The sequence below is a fragment of the Pipra filicauda genome, unplaced genomic scaffold, assembly GCF_003945595.2.
Source record: "Pipra filicauda isolate LSUMZ 115617 unplaced genomic scaffold, ASM394559v2 scaffold5_size6683894_pilon, whole genome shotgun sequence".
NCBI lineage: Eukaryota > Metazoa > Chordata > Aves > Passeriformes > Pipridae > Pipra > Pipra filicauda.
This window is the reverse complement of record NW_024104754.1, coordinates 1,599,587-1,616,703: the sequence shown is the minus strand read 5'-3', so window position 1 is coordinate 1,616,703 and position 17,117 is coordinate 1,599,587. Positions and strand designations below refer to the sequence as shown.

The window sequence follows — 17,117 nt, the reverse complement described above, 5'->3', positions numbered from 1 at the left end:
GAATGTTCAAGTAGTTGAAGAGATAAAAACAAAAAAGAATGCAGTTTGTGTAAATACGGAAGACTATTTGTCTGGATCATCTTTCAGACTCATTAAACAGCCGTAAGTGATTTAAATACAAATTAGAAAGCTGCACATCATGTTACAGCCTACTCATGTAGACTGAGCTCATCAGAAACTCCTTTTGTTCCTCCATTTCCTTCCACCTTACTTTCCCTGCTGATTCCAGCAGCACTGCTTTACCCCGTTTTACAGAGCACTGTCAAAGCCACCGCTTGCACAAGGGTCTCTGTTACTCTTTGGCTCCTTTTTTGTTGCTGATCCTGCTCCTTCCTTCTCTGCCCTTCAAGCCTCCATATAACAGTACGTTCCCTTGCATGTGTTGAGGACTGTGATCTGCCTTCTGATTTTCTTTTTTTTCTATGATTCCTACTTGTTGATCTTGAACATTGATAGTCTTACCACTTTAAATATATGGAAAACAAGAGCATTGCAGAATGCATTGCAGAATTGGGAGGTTTTATGCTGGAAAATATTTTGCTCCTGTCAGCTAGTTTTTTAATCTATAAATAATTGCCTGGTTGGCGTATTGCATACTGCAGACTCTGTCTCTTACACGCCTCTAACAGGTTCTGGTTTTCACCAGAATTGACAAGGCTGTTCTGATGCATAGAACTTCCCACAAATTTTCTGTAATTAATTGAGTGCATTGGTTATTAGGTAACAGATAGTGAGTCATTGTCAAGTTGAGGATATAAATCCTTTCTTTGCATAGGCCTGTGGTATGTTTGGCTTTTTTGTAGAATACTCCACTTCAAATATTAGGAAATGTGATGAATTTATGTATCTTTTTCAGGAGCAATGGATGAACTTCATAGCCTGGACCCAAGAAGACAAGAATTGTTAGAGGCAAGATTTACAGGAGTAGTAAGTGGCAGCACTGGGAGTACTGGAAGTTGCAGTGTTGGAGCTAAAGTAAGTCCTGAGAACAGTCATTCAGATCTGCCATCTTTGAAATACTTATTTGTCTCACGCTGTCTCACTTGCATATTGCCCATGTGATTTACTTGAAAAAGCACTGCGTTGGAAGAGGCTCTCAGAAAAATCCTTGTTAGTCTGTTATTTTGCTTTGAGATAGGATTGTTTATCCTGAACTTTTCTATGACATGGGCATTGAATTGTTCTTAAAAACGCAAAAGAAAGAGCTTATCTAGGCTCTTTTGTGGTTTTGCTGTAGTGCACATGTGATCAGAGATGGAAGATTTTCCCACTATTTGAGTTGTCCCTTCTGTAGTGGGCCATCTACTTACTGTTCAGCTTGAAATAGACACTGGGAATCTGGTGCAACCTCTGTTTTGAAGATTAAATGGTTTTGATGATTAATACATCTAGATTAACAAATGATTTCAGCATTTCCAGACATTTGTATCCTTTCATTGTAGACTTTCTGCAGTTTGTCCATTAGTATCTAAGCCAGGATACACCACCTCAGGAAGAACCTTATGAACATTGAATAGCAGAACTTAATTACCTTCCATATGTTGTATATTACCCTTCAGTTGATACCTCTGCAAAATAAATTTGCCTTTATTGCAAATTCTGTTCAAGTTACTAGCTTCAGCTTCCAAGACTGATTTCTGCAATACTATTGCCTAGGCAGAGGTACTCCATTTTGTATTTATGCATTTGAATGTTCTTCATCAAGTGTAGTACTTAATAAACTGATAATAAAAAAATGTAATTCTTATTTTTTAGGCACATCTCCCTCATGACCAAAGTACTTCTGAATTCTGTTTCCAAAGTGTTTGCAGTGTCCTTATATTTGAAGTATTTTACACAAACTTGAAGTGTTTTTCACATCCTACGCTGTATTGTAGTTACCAGTACAGATTACAGAACAAAATACTTCCTGATAGCAGACATTGATGAAATTTCTGGAGACATTGATGAAATTTCTGGAGACATTGATGCCTATTAAGAAACTATAAAGAATTGAAATTATTGTATAGTGGTCTTGCATTGTATCTTAATTTGTTTTTGAGAGTGACATGAAGGTAACTGTTACAAAGCTGTAAAAAGGTGGCCTATCACTTGTTAGTTCCATCTTAACCAAGAAATGAGTTAAATAGTTAGGGGAAGGAAATAGGTTGGATTGACAAAGTGAGGTTGATGCACTGTTTAATTGCCTTCTCATTATGACTGCAAAAGTGTATACTTGCCATATCTTATGATTATAATTAGAGACAAACACAGTAATTCTGGCCCATCTTTGTTTATTTATTGCTTCGGTTCTCTAGTACTGCTTACTCCTTAAATTAATTAGCTCATTATAATAGCTCAGGTAGTCATTCATTATTCAAATTACTATTTATCCTTTCGTTGCTAGATCTGTACCTTTTTTTAGCTTCATTTAACTTTTAGCTTTTGATACAGCTGTTTTGGTCCCTGGCCTTGTTGCCAGTTTACCCTCCTCATAATCTGTCTACTACTCTGTGTGTAATACATTTTCTTTAAAAGGTATTATCAAGTTTCTTGGTGTTCCTCTTCTTTAAACGTTGATCCCTGTGAGTCACTGCTTATATTTCCATAAATCTGTTCAAGTCTTTTTTTTGTTGTCCTTTGTTCAGCTGATTTTGCTGTTAGCCAAATTACATTCCAGTTTCACATTATCAGTGAATTAGCCAGGAAAAAAAATTAAAATAACTAATATCTTTTTTCACTCTGCCATATAAAACATAAATTTCTTGTCCCTGATGCATTCCAAGATCTGTATCTCATTCAGTTGGTTTCCAGATGGATATCTAGATAAGGTGATTTTAATTCTATCAAATGCTTTGATAAATATTTGCTGAAGATACTGCCACCAGTATTTTCTGATAGATGCAGATGCTCATCTAAGACACTGTTGTTCTTACCTCCTAGTCGTGTGATTTATTACACCATCAGTAAAATGACAATTATATCAGTTTTGTTTTTATTTCTTTTGTGACCATACAGTGTATCCATGCAGATAAAATGAAGTGTAATAGCTGATCTGGGCTGTGTTTGGAAAATGCTTTTTCTTTTAAATACAGTCTTTAGTCTTGGTGGGGGATGTTCAGAGAGGCTTATCTGATTTTTCTTAAAAAAACTGATAAGACCTTTTTGAACTGATGTACAGAGGTAATTGGGGAAATGTGATGTATAAATACGATATCTGTTGCTCTGCTTTCACTTTGAAGGCCAAAATGAGAAAACTTCTTTGTGTACAAACCCAAATCCACATGTACCAAATTCTTGTTTTCCTAACCTAGCAAGACAATACAGAGCTTGCAGCTGCACTTACTTGTTATTTTTTGTAATATTCTAGGTCATTATATTCTTCTAGTAATTAAATTGAGATGGACTGTTATTTATGAGGACTACTGTTTTGAAAGCCTAGCCTTATCTGTGTTTTGCTGAAGAGGTCTGGAGTTGTTGGGGTAAAAAGCCCATCACCTTCACGCTTTTTCAGTAAGCAAGGCTGGAAATATGAATATAGGTTAGATTGTTGTCTTAGCTGACTCCAATGGCCAGGTACTGAGACATTGCAAGGAAGAGCTACATACAGGCGTTTCTGTACTAGAGACCTCCCTGTAGAGGGAGCCATACATGGGAGTTTTGTGGGTTTAGTTAACATTCTCTAGAAATTTTGATTCAGAGATGATCTAGTTATTCAGATGAGTGTCACAGATGAGTGCTCTCCCACAAACTGATGCAGTGCTGGAATTTAATGCTTTGAAGCAAACAGTTTGCCTTGCAACTAGTTGTTTCACTTCAAAGTATTTGTTCTGCCTTACTATATGGAGGAGAACAATCCAGCATTGTAAGAAAGGATGTTTTCTTTTAATAAAAAGATGCTCAGCTGATGATGACTCTTTCATTAAAATGCCCTTGTTGCCATGCTGTGTTCAAAAGATCTCTGAATAAATCAGCCTTAGTAAATTTCTAAACAAACATTGTAATTTGGGATTATTTCACTATTGGGGGCTTTTTTTTTTTCCTTCCCTCACTACTGTGAATTTATTACTTTGGGGAAAATAATTTGTTTTAAGAATGTAGAGTGATACAGTCAATACATTTTAATTTTCTGTCACTGAATGAACTAAAAAAAAAAATCTCTGCAATAACCTATTATCTGTCTTAGAGAAAATTAAACCCTCTTTTTTTTGAAAATTGAAAAATTTTAGTAGTCTCCAGCACTTTCAGCAGTATTGGCTTTTTAAACCCATTCTGTGCAATCATTTCATGTGGTTTTTCATTGGATATTTTGCTATTCTCAAATAAAACTGAAATGGTTTTGAATGTTCTGGGGTTTTATTTGGCTTAAAAGCAATCAAAATTCAGAATTTACTGTGCCCTCTCAAAATATCCACCTGTCAAACTTCTTATCCCCCTTCCAAGTCACAAGTGCTCTGTAGTTAACCAATTTTTCTATGCAAGAATGAAATGACTGTTACTTGTTGTGAGAATGGTGGATTAGCTGTTCTATTAATCTGTATATAATGTTGACTATTTTATTTGTCTTGGTAGGCCTCAACAAATAACGAGAGTTCAAATCACAGCTTTGGAAGTTTGGGATCTTTAAGTGATAAAGAATCAGAGGTAAGTATATGGTGCAGATTCATTATTACCTCAGAATTTTAATGCTAACAAGTCATATTTTTGTATTCTACTTTGATGCCTTATTTTGTATAGAAGCTTTTAAAATAAAATACAGACTACTCGGCTAGATAGAAAAAAAGCAAAAACTACTAAAAGACACCATCTCTTGGAGGAGGAAACATGACTGGAAAAAGACAATTTCTTTGGATTTTTGGTCATGAAACAAGCTGCTTCTGCTTCTTTATTATCTGTCCTCATGCTGTGAGTGTACATGCATCTCTTGGAGCTGAAAATGCTTAAACAGTTTGCTGTCTTTCATTTCATAAGTAATAAGTGTTTCATCAGCACAGATAAACTTTGACTAGTCTTTGACTGAATCTTAGAAAATACTCTGAAAACTAGTTTGTTATGTTTTCTTTTGAAAATATGGATTTATTTCAAGAACAGACAGTAGCCATCACCTGCATTTTTAAAAGCTGCAGTTGTCACTGTATTTTCTTACCTGAGACCATTCTGTAATGCAAAAAAGAATTCATACTTTTATTAGGTTTTAATGTGCAGAGCCCAGACTTCCCTTCTGTAGAAGATCTTCCTCAGTGATGAGCATCGATATTGTTGCAGTAGTGCAGCTCTTGGGATTCACCTGTTTTGGGGTTGGTGCGTCCCTCTGAGAGTTTTGTGGGGGTACATCACACATTGCACGGACAAGATTATAGCCACTCTAACCAAGAGCGTATTTCTAGCCTAGGCCAGACCTGTGTTGGAGTGTGTGTCATGCTGGAGGGAGAGTTGTTTGGAATGTGCTGTTGATGTTGTTTTCACATATCAAAGCTTTACTTTGGGGCTTAATTGTTCATTTGCTCAGTTGCTACGAAACACTGTCTGATGTTTGCTTTGATACTGGGCTGCCCAGCAAGTGAATTTAGTTGGTTCCCAAAACTGATACCTTATTTATAAAAGTTCTGTATGTGTGATTTGTTTTCCTCATTGGAAAAGTGTCTGCTGTGTTTTTTTTCCCCCTCACCTTTCCCAGCTGGATTATGCATTCAGCTGCATAGACTATTTTCTTAACCAGAAGATTCTGTCTGCCTGTTGTTTTTATTCATGGCTCTTCGTAGAAATACTTTGGGCAGTGATGCAGTCCTGGTGTAGCTGTGGGAATGGAAATGTGCTGCAGTAGCATGAAGGCTATGATGCATTATTGCAACTCCTTGATAGAAAAACTTGTCCTTGAGTATTTCAGGGATCTCAGAACACTGACTATATGTGTAATAACTTTTTGGTGTAGGAAAATGTTGTTTTACAGTTGTATACATGAGATGCAAAGGCAAGGTTTTTCTGAGGCATGTAAATTTGAAAGTCTCTGCACAGTGTTTTAGCCTCAAGAGAGGTTTGTGCTTCTAGGTAGGGATAATTTGGTTTTTTAAATATTCTAAAACTTGTGTTCTAAAATAGAAATAGACTTCTTTTTCTAAAATATCCTGCATAGAAGTCCAGTGCTCCATTGCACAGTGCAAGATGAGTCTTAATGACATTGAGTAGTGAAATATAATTTCTTGACTTTTTTTAATTGTAATAGCAAATACGTTTGTAAGTTTTTACAGTTTTGTTCTTAAAATTGCATCTGGCTACTTATATGCTGTGATACTATAAAAAGTATACTGTAGTTCTTCATTGTGGGATTTTTTTTGTTGTTTTTTGTTTGTTTTAATGGTGTGACCTTGAAGCTTTCACAATAACAGTGATGGTAGTGTGAAAATACAAAGACCTGCTCATTCGGGAAGCAGTGCCATCATTTGATGTTGAGAGAGCACTGTTGTATTACAATAGGTTTGGGGAGAAAAAAAAAAAGAAATGCAAATCTCAGAATCATTGAAATTAATTTCTAGCAAGAATGTCAGTTTCTGATCAAATTGTGATGGCACATTCATGTCATTATTATGTGCTTTCATCATGAAGTGGCATGTGAAAAGAAAGTGAGTCTTTCATACTTAGTTTTTAAAACAAGGAAGGCTTCCCACACACGCCACTTTTTGTTTCTCTGGTGTGATTTTTTTCCTTTTCTACTTTTTCCATAAAGTATTGCAGAAAATGCAACTGTTAGAACTATAGTCTCTTTTTTTTCTGTCTGATGGATGTATGAAGATGGGCAGATTACTTGAATAATAGTTTTAATAGGGCTAAACTTTGATCTGCAAAATAACTTGAAACCAGGCTTTATTCTGGATTCAGTACAGCATTTTGAGCAATAAACATGAGCTGAATGTTTGATCTTGATATCCAGACCAGTACTCCAGTTTCTTTTTAAAGGTATACGTTATTTTATTAAATGCTTTGTTGCTGTGGTGCATGGGTCTTGAGTGTTTATTAGCTACTTGTAGTTAAGATATGAATCCTAAATTGGCTACCTCAGGTTGTGAACAAGTGCCTATGATAGTCTTCCAATATTTTGGACTTCCCTACCATTCCTTATGAAAATAGATTGCTCCTCCTTGTTTTGATGGCAAATACATTCTTTTATTTATAACTAGTATTTTCTGTTCTCTGTAGATAATGAATTATTTAGGGGAGGACAGCTTTGTCTGTGGCTTGATTTGTCCAGTTTGATTAGTTATTTAAATGTTTTGCTCAACTTGCTTGTCGCTGTTTAGTTGCTACAGATTCCAGTAGTACCGAACCCTCATTATAAATGTAATTTCAGAAGTAACTAAAGTTTTGATCTAATTAGAATTTAAAATATGTCACAGGGGAAAACAGCACTCCTGTATTTGTTTGCTGTAGTTGTATTTAGGGGAGGGTAGGATTTAGAAAAAAAATGATAGTGGAAAACTAGGGACTCATTCATTATGCATATGAAAAAATCTTAACAACTAAAACATCATAGCTATTAAGCATACTAAAGATTTAAGTGTCGAGATACAAAAAAAAAAGTTTGATTTTATTGCACATTATTTTTTTTCTTCTACAAAAACAACTTCCTGAATTATGTTGTTAACAGTTCTACAGTAATGATAAAGAATATTTAACTATATATAAAATACATAAAAATACTTATCTGAGTGTTTATTAAAAGGAGATTAACTAGTTCATAATTGGTACTTAGAAATGTTTACTTTATAAAACAGGATGTGAAAACCCAAGATTTAAAATTATAAATGTAAAAAGAAGACTCAGGGAAGCACAGTGAATTGAGGGGAAAACTAGAATCAAGACCACTATGTGTGAAGCTCTGCTGATGTGCCAATCTGTGTGTGACTTTAACAGAACTTTACAATCTAGCATTGGATAACCTCAAAACTGTTTTGTCTTGCTTATGAAATAGTAGGATTTTAATCTAAATCTTGGTTATATATAAACACTTCTGAAGTGACAGAAAGCAGCTTCATTTATTAGGAGAATACTCTCTGGCTTCATTAGTCTTCAATTTCTTGTCATTCATATGATTCCACTCATTAGGAAGGATTTTGGAGAATATTTTCTAGTGATTGATGTATGCTGTACATTACCATGTGAATTTTGTGCTTAGGAAAGGTGAACATGACCTTGTTGGGTAACCTCATTAATAACCTCATTAGTGTGCTAATACTTTCTAGTTTGGAAGGTTAAATTAAACACTGAAAGAAATCAGAAGAGCTTAAGGATATAGACATTTATGAATTATTTGAGTTTTAAAACTATAAACCTCTTTAAATGTCTGGTTTTTAGATACAAGTCACAGCAGTTGGAAGCTAATTTTGGTAGGGGAAATCTTAAATGTTTTGTCATTAATTAGCTTTTAAACAATTTTTTTTTTTTTTTTGCTTGCTATGATAGGTAAAACTGACTACATTAGAATGTAACTGCAAAATTAAAAGTTGGAAAATAAGAATAACATCAAAATTCTTGGTCAGGTAGTTTCAATTTTGTTTATGGAAAAACAGCTTAATATTACCTATTTACCTGGCAGTAATTGTAAATTATTAAAGTAGTATTTCTAATCTATGCATTCTGCTTTTAGAATTGTACAGTCTTGAAATAACTTCATTTCCAGGAGTCTGTGTTGTATAGTTTGCTAATGTATGATAGCACTGGAAAAGATGCAAATGTATTTAATTTGAACTTAATTTGTAACCTGATAATACAATTATAATACAATGCAGTTATAATTGTAAAACTTCCGAAGATGTTTTTATGAAGCTATCCACATAACTCTTGTAACTTAAATACATGGTATAAGTAAGAAAGACCTTTCTTGTTCTTTTATAGACTCACAGTTTTCTACGGATCACAGATAGCTTAAAGTGGTTCTTGCCAAAATAAATACTTTAGAATATTTTTAGTAAATTTATATAAGAAGATATCCGCCTGAAGATTTTGGAAATGAAACATCCTTGAAATGCTTTTAGTGATGGTTGAAATTTGAATTGTGATATAATTTGCTGTGTTGAGAAAGCATATTTGGAGCACAAAGTGACATACAATAAAATGATAAAATGATCATATAATGAAAAAATGAAGTATCTGATCACTAATCTCAAGTTTAGTCTAAAATATTAGGGACCTTTGATTTATTGATGTTAAAATAGTTAATGTAATGGCTCCTGTGCTTTCTCCAGTTACATATGAGGCACCATGAAGACTGAATACACACACACACAGAGCTGCAGTATGTTCTTCTTGAACCAAAGCAGCTTTTATCATTTAACTTAAACTGGGGAGACTAGCTGGTTTGAATCCTCAGATCAAAGAAGAGCAAATATAATTTAGAGATGCTTCTCATCACAGCCCTTTCTTGTCATCTGTGTTGTACATGCTGATTGTAATTTCTAGGCAACTGTATATAAAAATTTATTTTAGAATTATTAACAGATTTGTATTTTTTCACTTATCATTGATGATTTTCTTACACTTACTTGAGATAAAAATATAATGGGGAAGGGAGGATGACACTTTACAAGTGCATAGATATTAAAATTTTGAGCAATTGCTCTCTATTTTTTCCTCTTTTTCTTTCTTTTTAATCCTAAGCAGATTCTAGAAATCTATACAGTTGTTTTTTTTTGGAGATGTTTTCTGCACTTCTGAAAATGTGCAACATTACTGGCTTCCTATTGAAGCACTAGAACTTTAAAAACCAGATTATTCGCTTAAGTATTAAGCTTTAAAACACCCACACTAAAATATGGAGATCTTGATAAAATGTAGCCATAGGTGAAACAAAATTAGGTGTTCATAAACCCTGGAATGGATGAAAAGGTATAATTGCTTAAAAGTTAATATGTGGAATTGCCTTTTGGGAAATAATTTAAGAATTATTTTGCACTTTCTTAAATATCTCTTCTAGCTTGTACTTACCTGATTGACCAAAGATCATATTATCTACTTTAACTACTATCTGAAATTGCATGTCTGCTTAATTGTGAAATCATGTTTTATGAATGAGGATTTAAATTTATTTTGCAATAATATAGCAGTAATATAAATAAATAGAAATGCTGTTGCATCATTTTCTTTTTGTTGTTTGTAGACTCCAGAGAAGAAACAGTCAGAACCTTCCAGAGGAAGAAAAAGAAAAGCAGACACTCAGAGTGAAAGCAGCCAAGGTAAACTAAATTGTAAATTACTTAGATAATGATTGCGTGTAACAAAGTTTTGACTGTTAGCCTTAAAAATTCTGTGGTTTTGCTTGTGTAAGACGGGTGTTAGGTTTTGAATGATAAATTACATATTCTCCTCCCCCTCCTGTTTGTTACTGAAAGGGGTGGGCAAGTAAAATATGAATTGACCTGGTAATAACCCAAAAGAATCATGAGCTACTGTGTCTATAACTTGCAGCTGTGATACAACTCTGTGCTCTTTTTGAGAATTATAGCAGCTCTTCTCATGCAAAATACCTTTGTGGTTTGTATTTCTTTTCAGTAGGTAAGGGGAAAAAAGGGTTACAGATTACAATATCTGATTGCTTGTTTTACAGGTATATACAAAAATTGAGGTTTATTCTTCCTTTTCTATGGAACACTGTGGTTGTCTAGAGAGATGGGGAAAGAGGGATGAGACTGATTTCTGATTTAATATTTACAAAGTTTATTTTTTGTTGTTCCTCTCTTTAGTGTGACTTTGGGGGAGGAATGATGGAAATTGAACCTCAAGACAAAAATTCATCAAAGGGGAGAGGAAATAGTTTTGATAACATCAGTATTAGCTTTTTTGTTTTATTCTAACTGAGCTAGAAAAGGTCACTTCAGATATATATCAATGGGCTCCATATCTGGAAGTCTTCATCATGCAACATGCTATTATCAGAAGAATTATGTAGTTTGACTAAAATTGATTTCTTTGTGTTACTTTGTAGACACCTGCTTTGTTCAAAGAACCTGAATGAAATTTCCTATTTCCATTGTTCTAATAGCCTATCCTTCCTGTTACTAATAAGGATTGAAATTAAAGATGTGGAAGTTTCAGGAACTTTTTAACTTAGAAAACATGATTTTAATGTCTTATAATTGCTATTTTACTGTCAGCAGCAGTGAAACTAAATAGTCTGCACTGCAATGTTCTCAAGGAACTGGCCTAAGAAACTGCAACCTGTTGGAGTGGTACAGTACGGTTCAAGCACAGCAATACTGCTATTGTGTTGAAAAAAAGAAACAAGAGATCAATCTCTTGTATATTGCATAGCCAGGATATTGACTTTGTAATATGTAAAATAATCCATAAATGTTGAAGAAAAGTATTGTTTAGAAGATGGAGGTAATTGGAATGTGGAATAAAATCAGTGTAAATCTATTCATAATTGGCTGTGCCAAAATAATTTGATGTATTTCTTCAGTACAGAGTTCTGTTACATTACATCAAAAAGATTTTTCTATACTGAAAAGGAGTGCAGTCTGTCTCATTTATCTGCATGAAAGCAAATTTTAATTTGATAAAGCAATGCATGAGAATTAAGCATGAAGACAGAAATCACTAGCAGAATTATAGGGTAGGTAAAGAACTGGCTGGAGGGAAGTAGCAGCAGTATATACACCAACTGGATAACTACTGGAGAAGTTAGCTGTGTGCTGTTTAGGTCTTTGAATTATTTTATCTAATTTTTTCTGTTAAAAGTCTTTACACAGACAGGACTGACAAATGTTTCTGTTTCTTCATGTTATTTTTTAGTAACACAGCATTATGCAGCAGTGCCAATATAGAGTCACACTGGACTAGAATTCATCAGGGCTGGAACAGTAGAAAAGCTTGAAAATCTTTGCTAAAAGATTTACATTTTTGGATCTGTAGGCAATGGTCTCCTAATTTATCACAAAAATTTCTTTCTATAAAGTAAAAAGCTTTGAACAATAGTCCGTTTCCAAGGTGTCTCCTAATAGGTAGCATCACCTGTACTAGAGACAAATACAGTCTTGAGATTTATTGGTCATCCTAGGGCCAAATAAAAGAAAGCATTTGTGCATCAGGTAAGGTGTAGGAATGCCACATATGAGTCAGGTCCTCAAGTTGAAGAGAGATAATTCAAATTACTGCTCCTGAAGTCTCAAAATGTTTGCGATAAAGGAAATTCTGATCTCATTCTCTGGTGTTTATTTCCCTAGTCAACCCTGTGAGTTACCCGATTCTTAATCAGGTTAAGAGGACTGGAAGTACTTGTCATCATCGATGCCCACTCTGTTATTGGCCCTTAGGGAAATCTTTGGGCAGAACATTTGGGAATAATAACTCGAGTAGAGTATATAATGCTAGTAGACTTGGTTAATTCAATATTCTGGAAGCGGGTGGACTTTGAGATAGTGCTTGAAAAGGGGAGGGAGTTAGAGCTAAAGGTTTGATCTGTAGGATAAGAGATGAGTTTCCTGTTATCTGGAGGAGGTCTAGAGTTACTGCTGAGTCTACACTAACGTGGTTTAGGAATTGAAGTGTGACTTAATATCTGATTTCTCAATGAATGGAATATGCAAATCCCTTTGTTGTGGCCAATCCTTTAGTTACCTACATAGGGACATTACGTATTACCACATCCAAGAAAACCAATTAACAAGTGGTAAGATTTTGCTATAATTACTTTATATATAAAAATGTAAGGCACCTCTATAAGTGGTTTATTTAATCTATTCTAATGTATTTGTTGCAGGAAAGAATATTGGGGGACGTGGTCACAAGATTAGTGATTATTTCGAGGTAAGGATTTTGTGTATTTGTAAAATCTACTTTGGTTTTAAAATTTACTTTTAGCTTGTTCTGGATGCTACAGAATTTTGTTTGTAATGAACAGGTCTCTTGAGAGATTACACTCTTTTTCTTTATATAAACTTCTTGAGTATTAAACCTTGAAGTAGAGACACAGTCATCTCGGTGCAGCCTGAAATAAAATATGAAAACCAGTTTATTTCACGCTTTTCTTTAAATGGCTAAAGGCTACATTAATAAAAGTGATACAGTCTGATTTACAGATTCTGTGTACAGTTGAACTGTATAATTCAGTAGGTGTATAATGTATTTTGATAAGATTGACTAATTGGAGGGCCATATCTACTCTACAGTACCAAGGTGGAAACGGCTCTAGTCCAGTGCGAGGTGTACCTCCTGCAATCCGATCTCCTCAGAATTCACATTCCGCTCCTTCTTCTGTAAGTTTGTGAACTTCATAACTGCTGGACATAATTTTATAGTCTAAAAACAGGATAATTGAAAATAGTCTATATTCAAGGGAAGAGTTTTTAAAGGAAGGAGTCCTTGGAAAACATTCATTCTTTAAACATTAAAAAGAAAAAAGGATCAAACTAAGTATTAAAACTAAATTTTTCTGTTAACACTGAGACTTTGTTTTTATTAAACGTCTTTTTAAAATACAAAGTAATTATGTAAAATGTTGAATAAATGTTAAATATTATAATGACATCTATTCATAAGTCTCACACAAAAAAGAGGAGGTTTTTTCTTACTTGTGAGGAAACTGAACCCCTAACTTGGGACTTTAAAATCTCAGTTTTTTATGATAAATCATAATTTTTAAAAAATAATTGAATACCTAATTTACCTTTAAAATTCTCTTTGTTGGTCATGCTAACTCATTTTTTTCCCTTCTCATAAGCACAATTTCAGTGCTCAGCGTACCCACGTGTTATTCTAAATGGCCAAACAAATTTCGCCAGTTGCAGAAAAGATTTGTTTTCTCTGATGGTAGACCTCAGCTTTTATTCCATGTACTTTCAACTTCAGGCATCCTCTTGTTCTTGCCAACAGTATGGAGTGTAATACAGATTGTGGAATTTGGCTTGAAAAAAATCTCATTCACACAAACTATGTTCATTAACAGGATTTGTGTTCTGATCTGCACTAGCTTCCCCTTTCTGGTTCTCCCACGGGAAATAACCACTCCGAAAATAACTCACATTATTCATGAGTTGTGAAAGCTCAGAATCAGAAAAATAAGTCTGTGTAAGACTGACATCACCTTATGTCAGTCTTGTATTGTCTTAAATCTTTCAGTCTGTTTCCCAAAAGTGACAATCCTAATTTTCTCAGTGAATATATTGCATCCTTTCTGAACTGCAAGTGATACATATCAGCATAGCAATAGCTCTCAATTCAGTGCTGCAAGTAGTAGCTTGTGTAATACAGATACCTTGTTTCTCTATTCTTCCGGATTTTTTCTGCCACGAGTTGTAACAAGGCTATGTTCATAATTAAATATTACAGTTGTATCTAAAATATTTCGTTTTCGTGCCTTTCAGGTTCGACAGAATAGTCCTTCTCCTACTTCATTAGCTTTCGGGGACCACCCTATCACACAACCAAAGCAGTTATCTATTAAAATTACTCAGGTAACTTTTTGAGTAGAGCTATCTTATATCACTTCAGACCACAGAAACAAAAAAAAGGTAGTTATGTTTATTTCATTGTCTTTTAACTTCTAAACTCTTAAAAGCTTTCAAAAGCTTTGCTTTTTACAATTGCCGAAGCATTTTCCTAATAAGTTCAGCAGCTCATAATTTAAATCTCTCTGATTTGTTTTGTATTCTGCGCTTGCTTGGCTTCCAGCATTGCACTTCATATGTACTTAAATGACCGTGTCATTTGGTAGATTTTAGCTGTTGTGTGATCTTAGAAGTAGAGGCTGCTCTTTCAGGCACTATTTGAATTGACAGCTGCCATTGTCATATTGCATTTAAAATCTGACATTGAAGAAGAAAAATGAGGTGGTACTCAAAATGATCAAGACAGAGTTCTGACATGACTTTCAAAAGCTGAAAGCAGCTGTTTTATCCTCTCTGCCACTTCTGTTGTGATCTGTTCTGTCTTTCACATGTTAGTCAGAACAAGGTTACTTTACCTGTTGACCCAATATAGAGAATTTAAAGTAATTAGTTGACGTTTATGTTCTTGCCCTGTTTTAGATGCTTTTTTAATGAACAATAACTTTTCAATTAATAAAATATTTTGATACTGTTAGTGGTTTGTCCCAACTGTTCACAGTTGCCCTCACGAAGAGGGAAAGCGGTTTTGAATAAGAACCTTCCATGACACTTCCAAAATGCATAAAAATAAGATGTGCTGGTCTTGTTGAATGTTTTAAACTAGTTTATTTCTCTGCCTAACAAACACGAGAAAAATAATGCTGTAGTTGTTAAAGGAAAGGATAAATATTTGAAAATGTTCTTTTTAGACTGATCTCACAATGCTGAAATTAGCTGCACTAGAAAGTAATAAAAATCAAGACTTGGAAAAGAAAGAAGGTCGTATAGATGACTTACTCAGGGTAAGTGTTAGACATGGGGTAAAGGTTATTTGTGCAGAACAACAGATAGTGAATACGAGGCAAATATTTTAAATTTTTTTTAATTACTGTAGGGTTACCTAAATTAAAAGGTATAACAAGTTTTTTATTTCTGTAAAATTTTTTCTTAAATCTGAGAAGTCCATATAATGAAATGTATAAGGTGTTTTTTCTGCTCTGCTATGACTTGTTTATGAGTAAATATGTTTATAGACTTCCTGAAGGTACAAAGAAAGCTGACGCAGTTAGCAAGCAGTTGGTTAATTCCTTGAGTTCATACTATAATTTCACCTAACAGGTGTTTTTTGGTTGTTCTAATTGAGAATAGCAGTTACCGATGGAACAACTGTTGGCAGTTTCAGAATGGAAATGATTGTGATGCAAATTATTACAGGCAATAAATAACTACTTTGTATAAGAAAACTATGCTATACTGTGCTCTAAGCTTTTTGGGGAAAAAGTCTTAATGCTTGTGCTCTTGAAAGAAGTGTTGGAGAGGTGATATATAGAAATATGAAATACAAAACAAACCTGTATTTACAGGCTGTAGTCTGCTTAGTGTTTATATGTGTACATACATATGTAGAATGCATACAAATATTAACCCATGCAATCATATATTATGAAATGGTACATGTAGACTGTTTGAACACATGTTCAACAGTATGGGATAGACAACCCTAAACACTTTTTAAAATTTTCTTTTAATCAAAATAATACTGCTGTGGGATTTTTAAGGTAATAAGTTAAATATAATTGGAACATAGGGAATTTGTTAAACTTCACACTCAGATGACTGAAACTTTTATCATTGTGAAGTTTTTGTTTCCTTTTAAATTAAAAATGTTAGGATTTCACATGACTTCAGCAATCAGATATAAAGAATCTGGAGCTAAAATTAAACTTACAGTTTATCACTGGAGAGCTGGAAAAGAGATAGGTTCAGAGCTTTTATGTATTGTTTGTATGCTGAATGCTTTGTAATACAGAATGCAGGACAGTGTACAGGAAATAAAAAAGGAAGCAAAGCATCCTTCTACAGATTGGGATAGATCTGTGAAAAGAAATTTTTGTAGATAGATGTTTATGCATGTTCCTTACTTTAGTCATGTGAAGGTAGATACCTTTATTTTCTGTGAGAGCTGATTAAAAAAATAGTGTTTCAATATATCTTTTCATATTTTGTATGTATCTGTTAGGCTAACTGTGATCTTAGAAGACAAATAGATGAACAACAAAAGCTACTTGAAAAATATAAAGAAAGGTTGAACAAATGTATTTCAATGAGCAAGAAGCTTCTAATTGAAAAGGTAAGCTCACTGCTTTTAAAATCTTTTTGATAAAAACTGGGAGATTGCTCTAGAACTCCATTATGATTCCTTCATTTTCCCTTCAGCTTTTTCACATTAGTCTCTTGAGAATGAAACTATCCATGGATCTCTATCTGGCAGTGTGTTTATAAACCTGAATAGGAAAAGTAAAATGCTGAGCCTTTTTCAGATCATGCAAAATGTACCCTTTTTAATTTAAGGATTTTCCCATCATAAGTAATTCAGCTACAGAAAAGCATAAAAGATAAGAATTTAGTATGTGATGTAGTTTAATGGACAAACTGTAAGATCACAGTGGATTAAAGAATTTCTAAACTTAATCTGTTGTGGAGAGGAGACTATTAAAATCTCTTTGTGAGACACTTAAGTGGCTGAGATAATTTATGATGTAAAATGCCATGTTAGCTCAG

The 17,117-nt window shown here is 33.9% G+C and overlaps 1 protein-coding gene across 4 annotated transcripts in view; it reads left to right on the top strand.

Annotated features, from left to right (window-relative positions):
• TLK1 (tousled like kinase 1) overlaps positions 1-17,117 on the top strand; it is a 68,868-nt gene that overhangs the window by 25,111 nt on the left and 26,640 nt on the right. For 3 of the 4 annotated variants that reach the window (XM_027733510.2, XM_027733508.2, XM_039387937.1), the window contains exons 2-9: positions 857-975; positions 4,552-4,623; positions 10,130-10,205; positions 12,731-12,777; positions 13,140-13,226; positions 14,334-14,423; positions 15,266-15,358; positions 16,576-16,686. In XM_027733510.2, the coding sequence (XP_027589311.1) occupies positions 862-975; positions 4,552-4,623; positions 10,130-10,205; positions 12,731-12,777; positions 13,140-13,226; positions 14,334-14,423; positions 15,266-15,358; positions 16,576-16,686 (690 nt within the window). In that variant the 5' untranslated portion in view covers positions 857-861. The remainder of the gene's footprint in view (positions 1-856; positions 976-4,551; positions 4,624-10,129; positions 10,206-12,730; positions 12,778-13,139; positions 13,227-14,333; positions 14,424-15,265; positions 15,359-16,575; positions 16,687-17,117) is intronic. The other variant, XM_039387936.1, reaches the window with a different exon arrangement.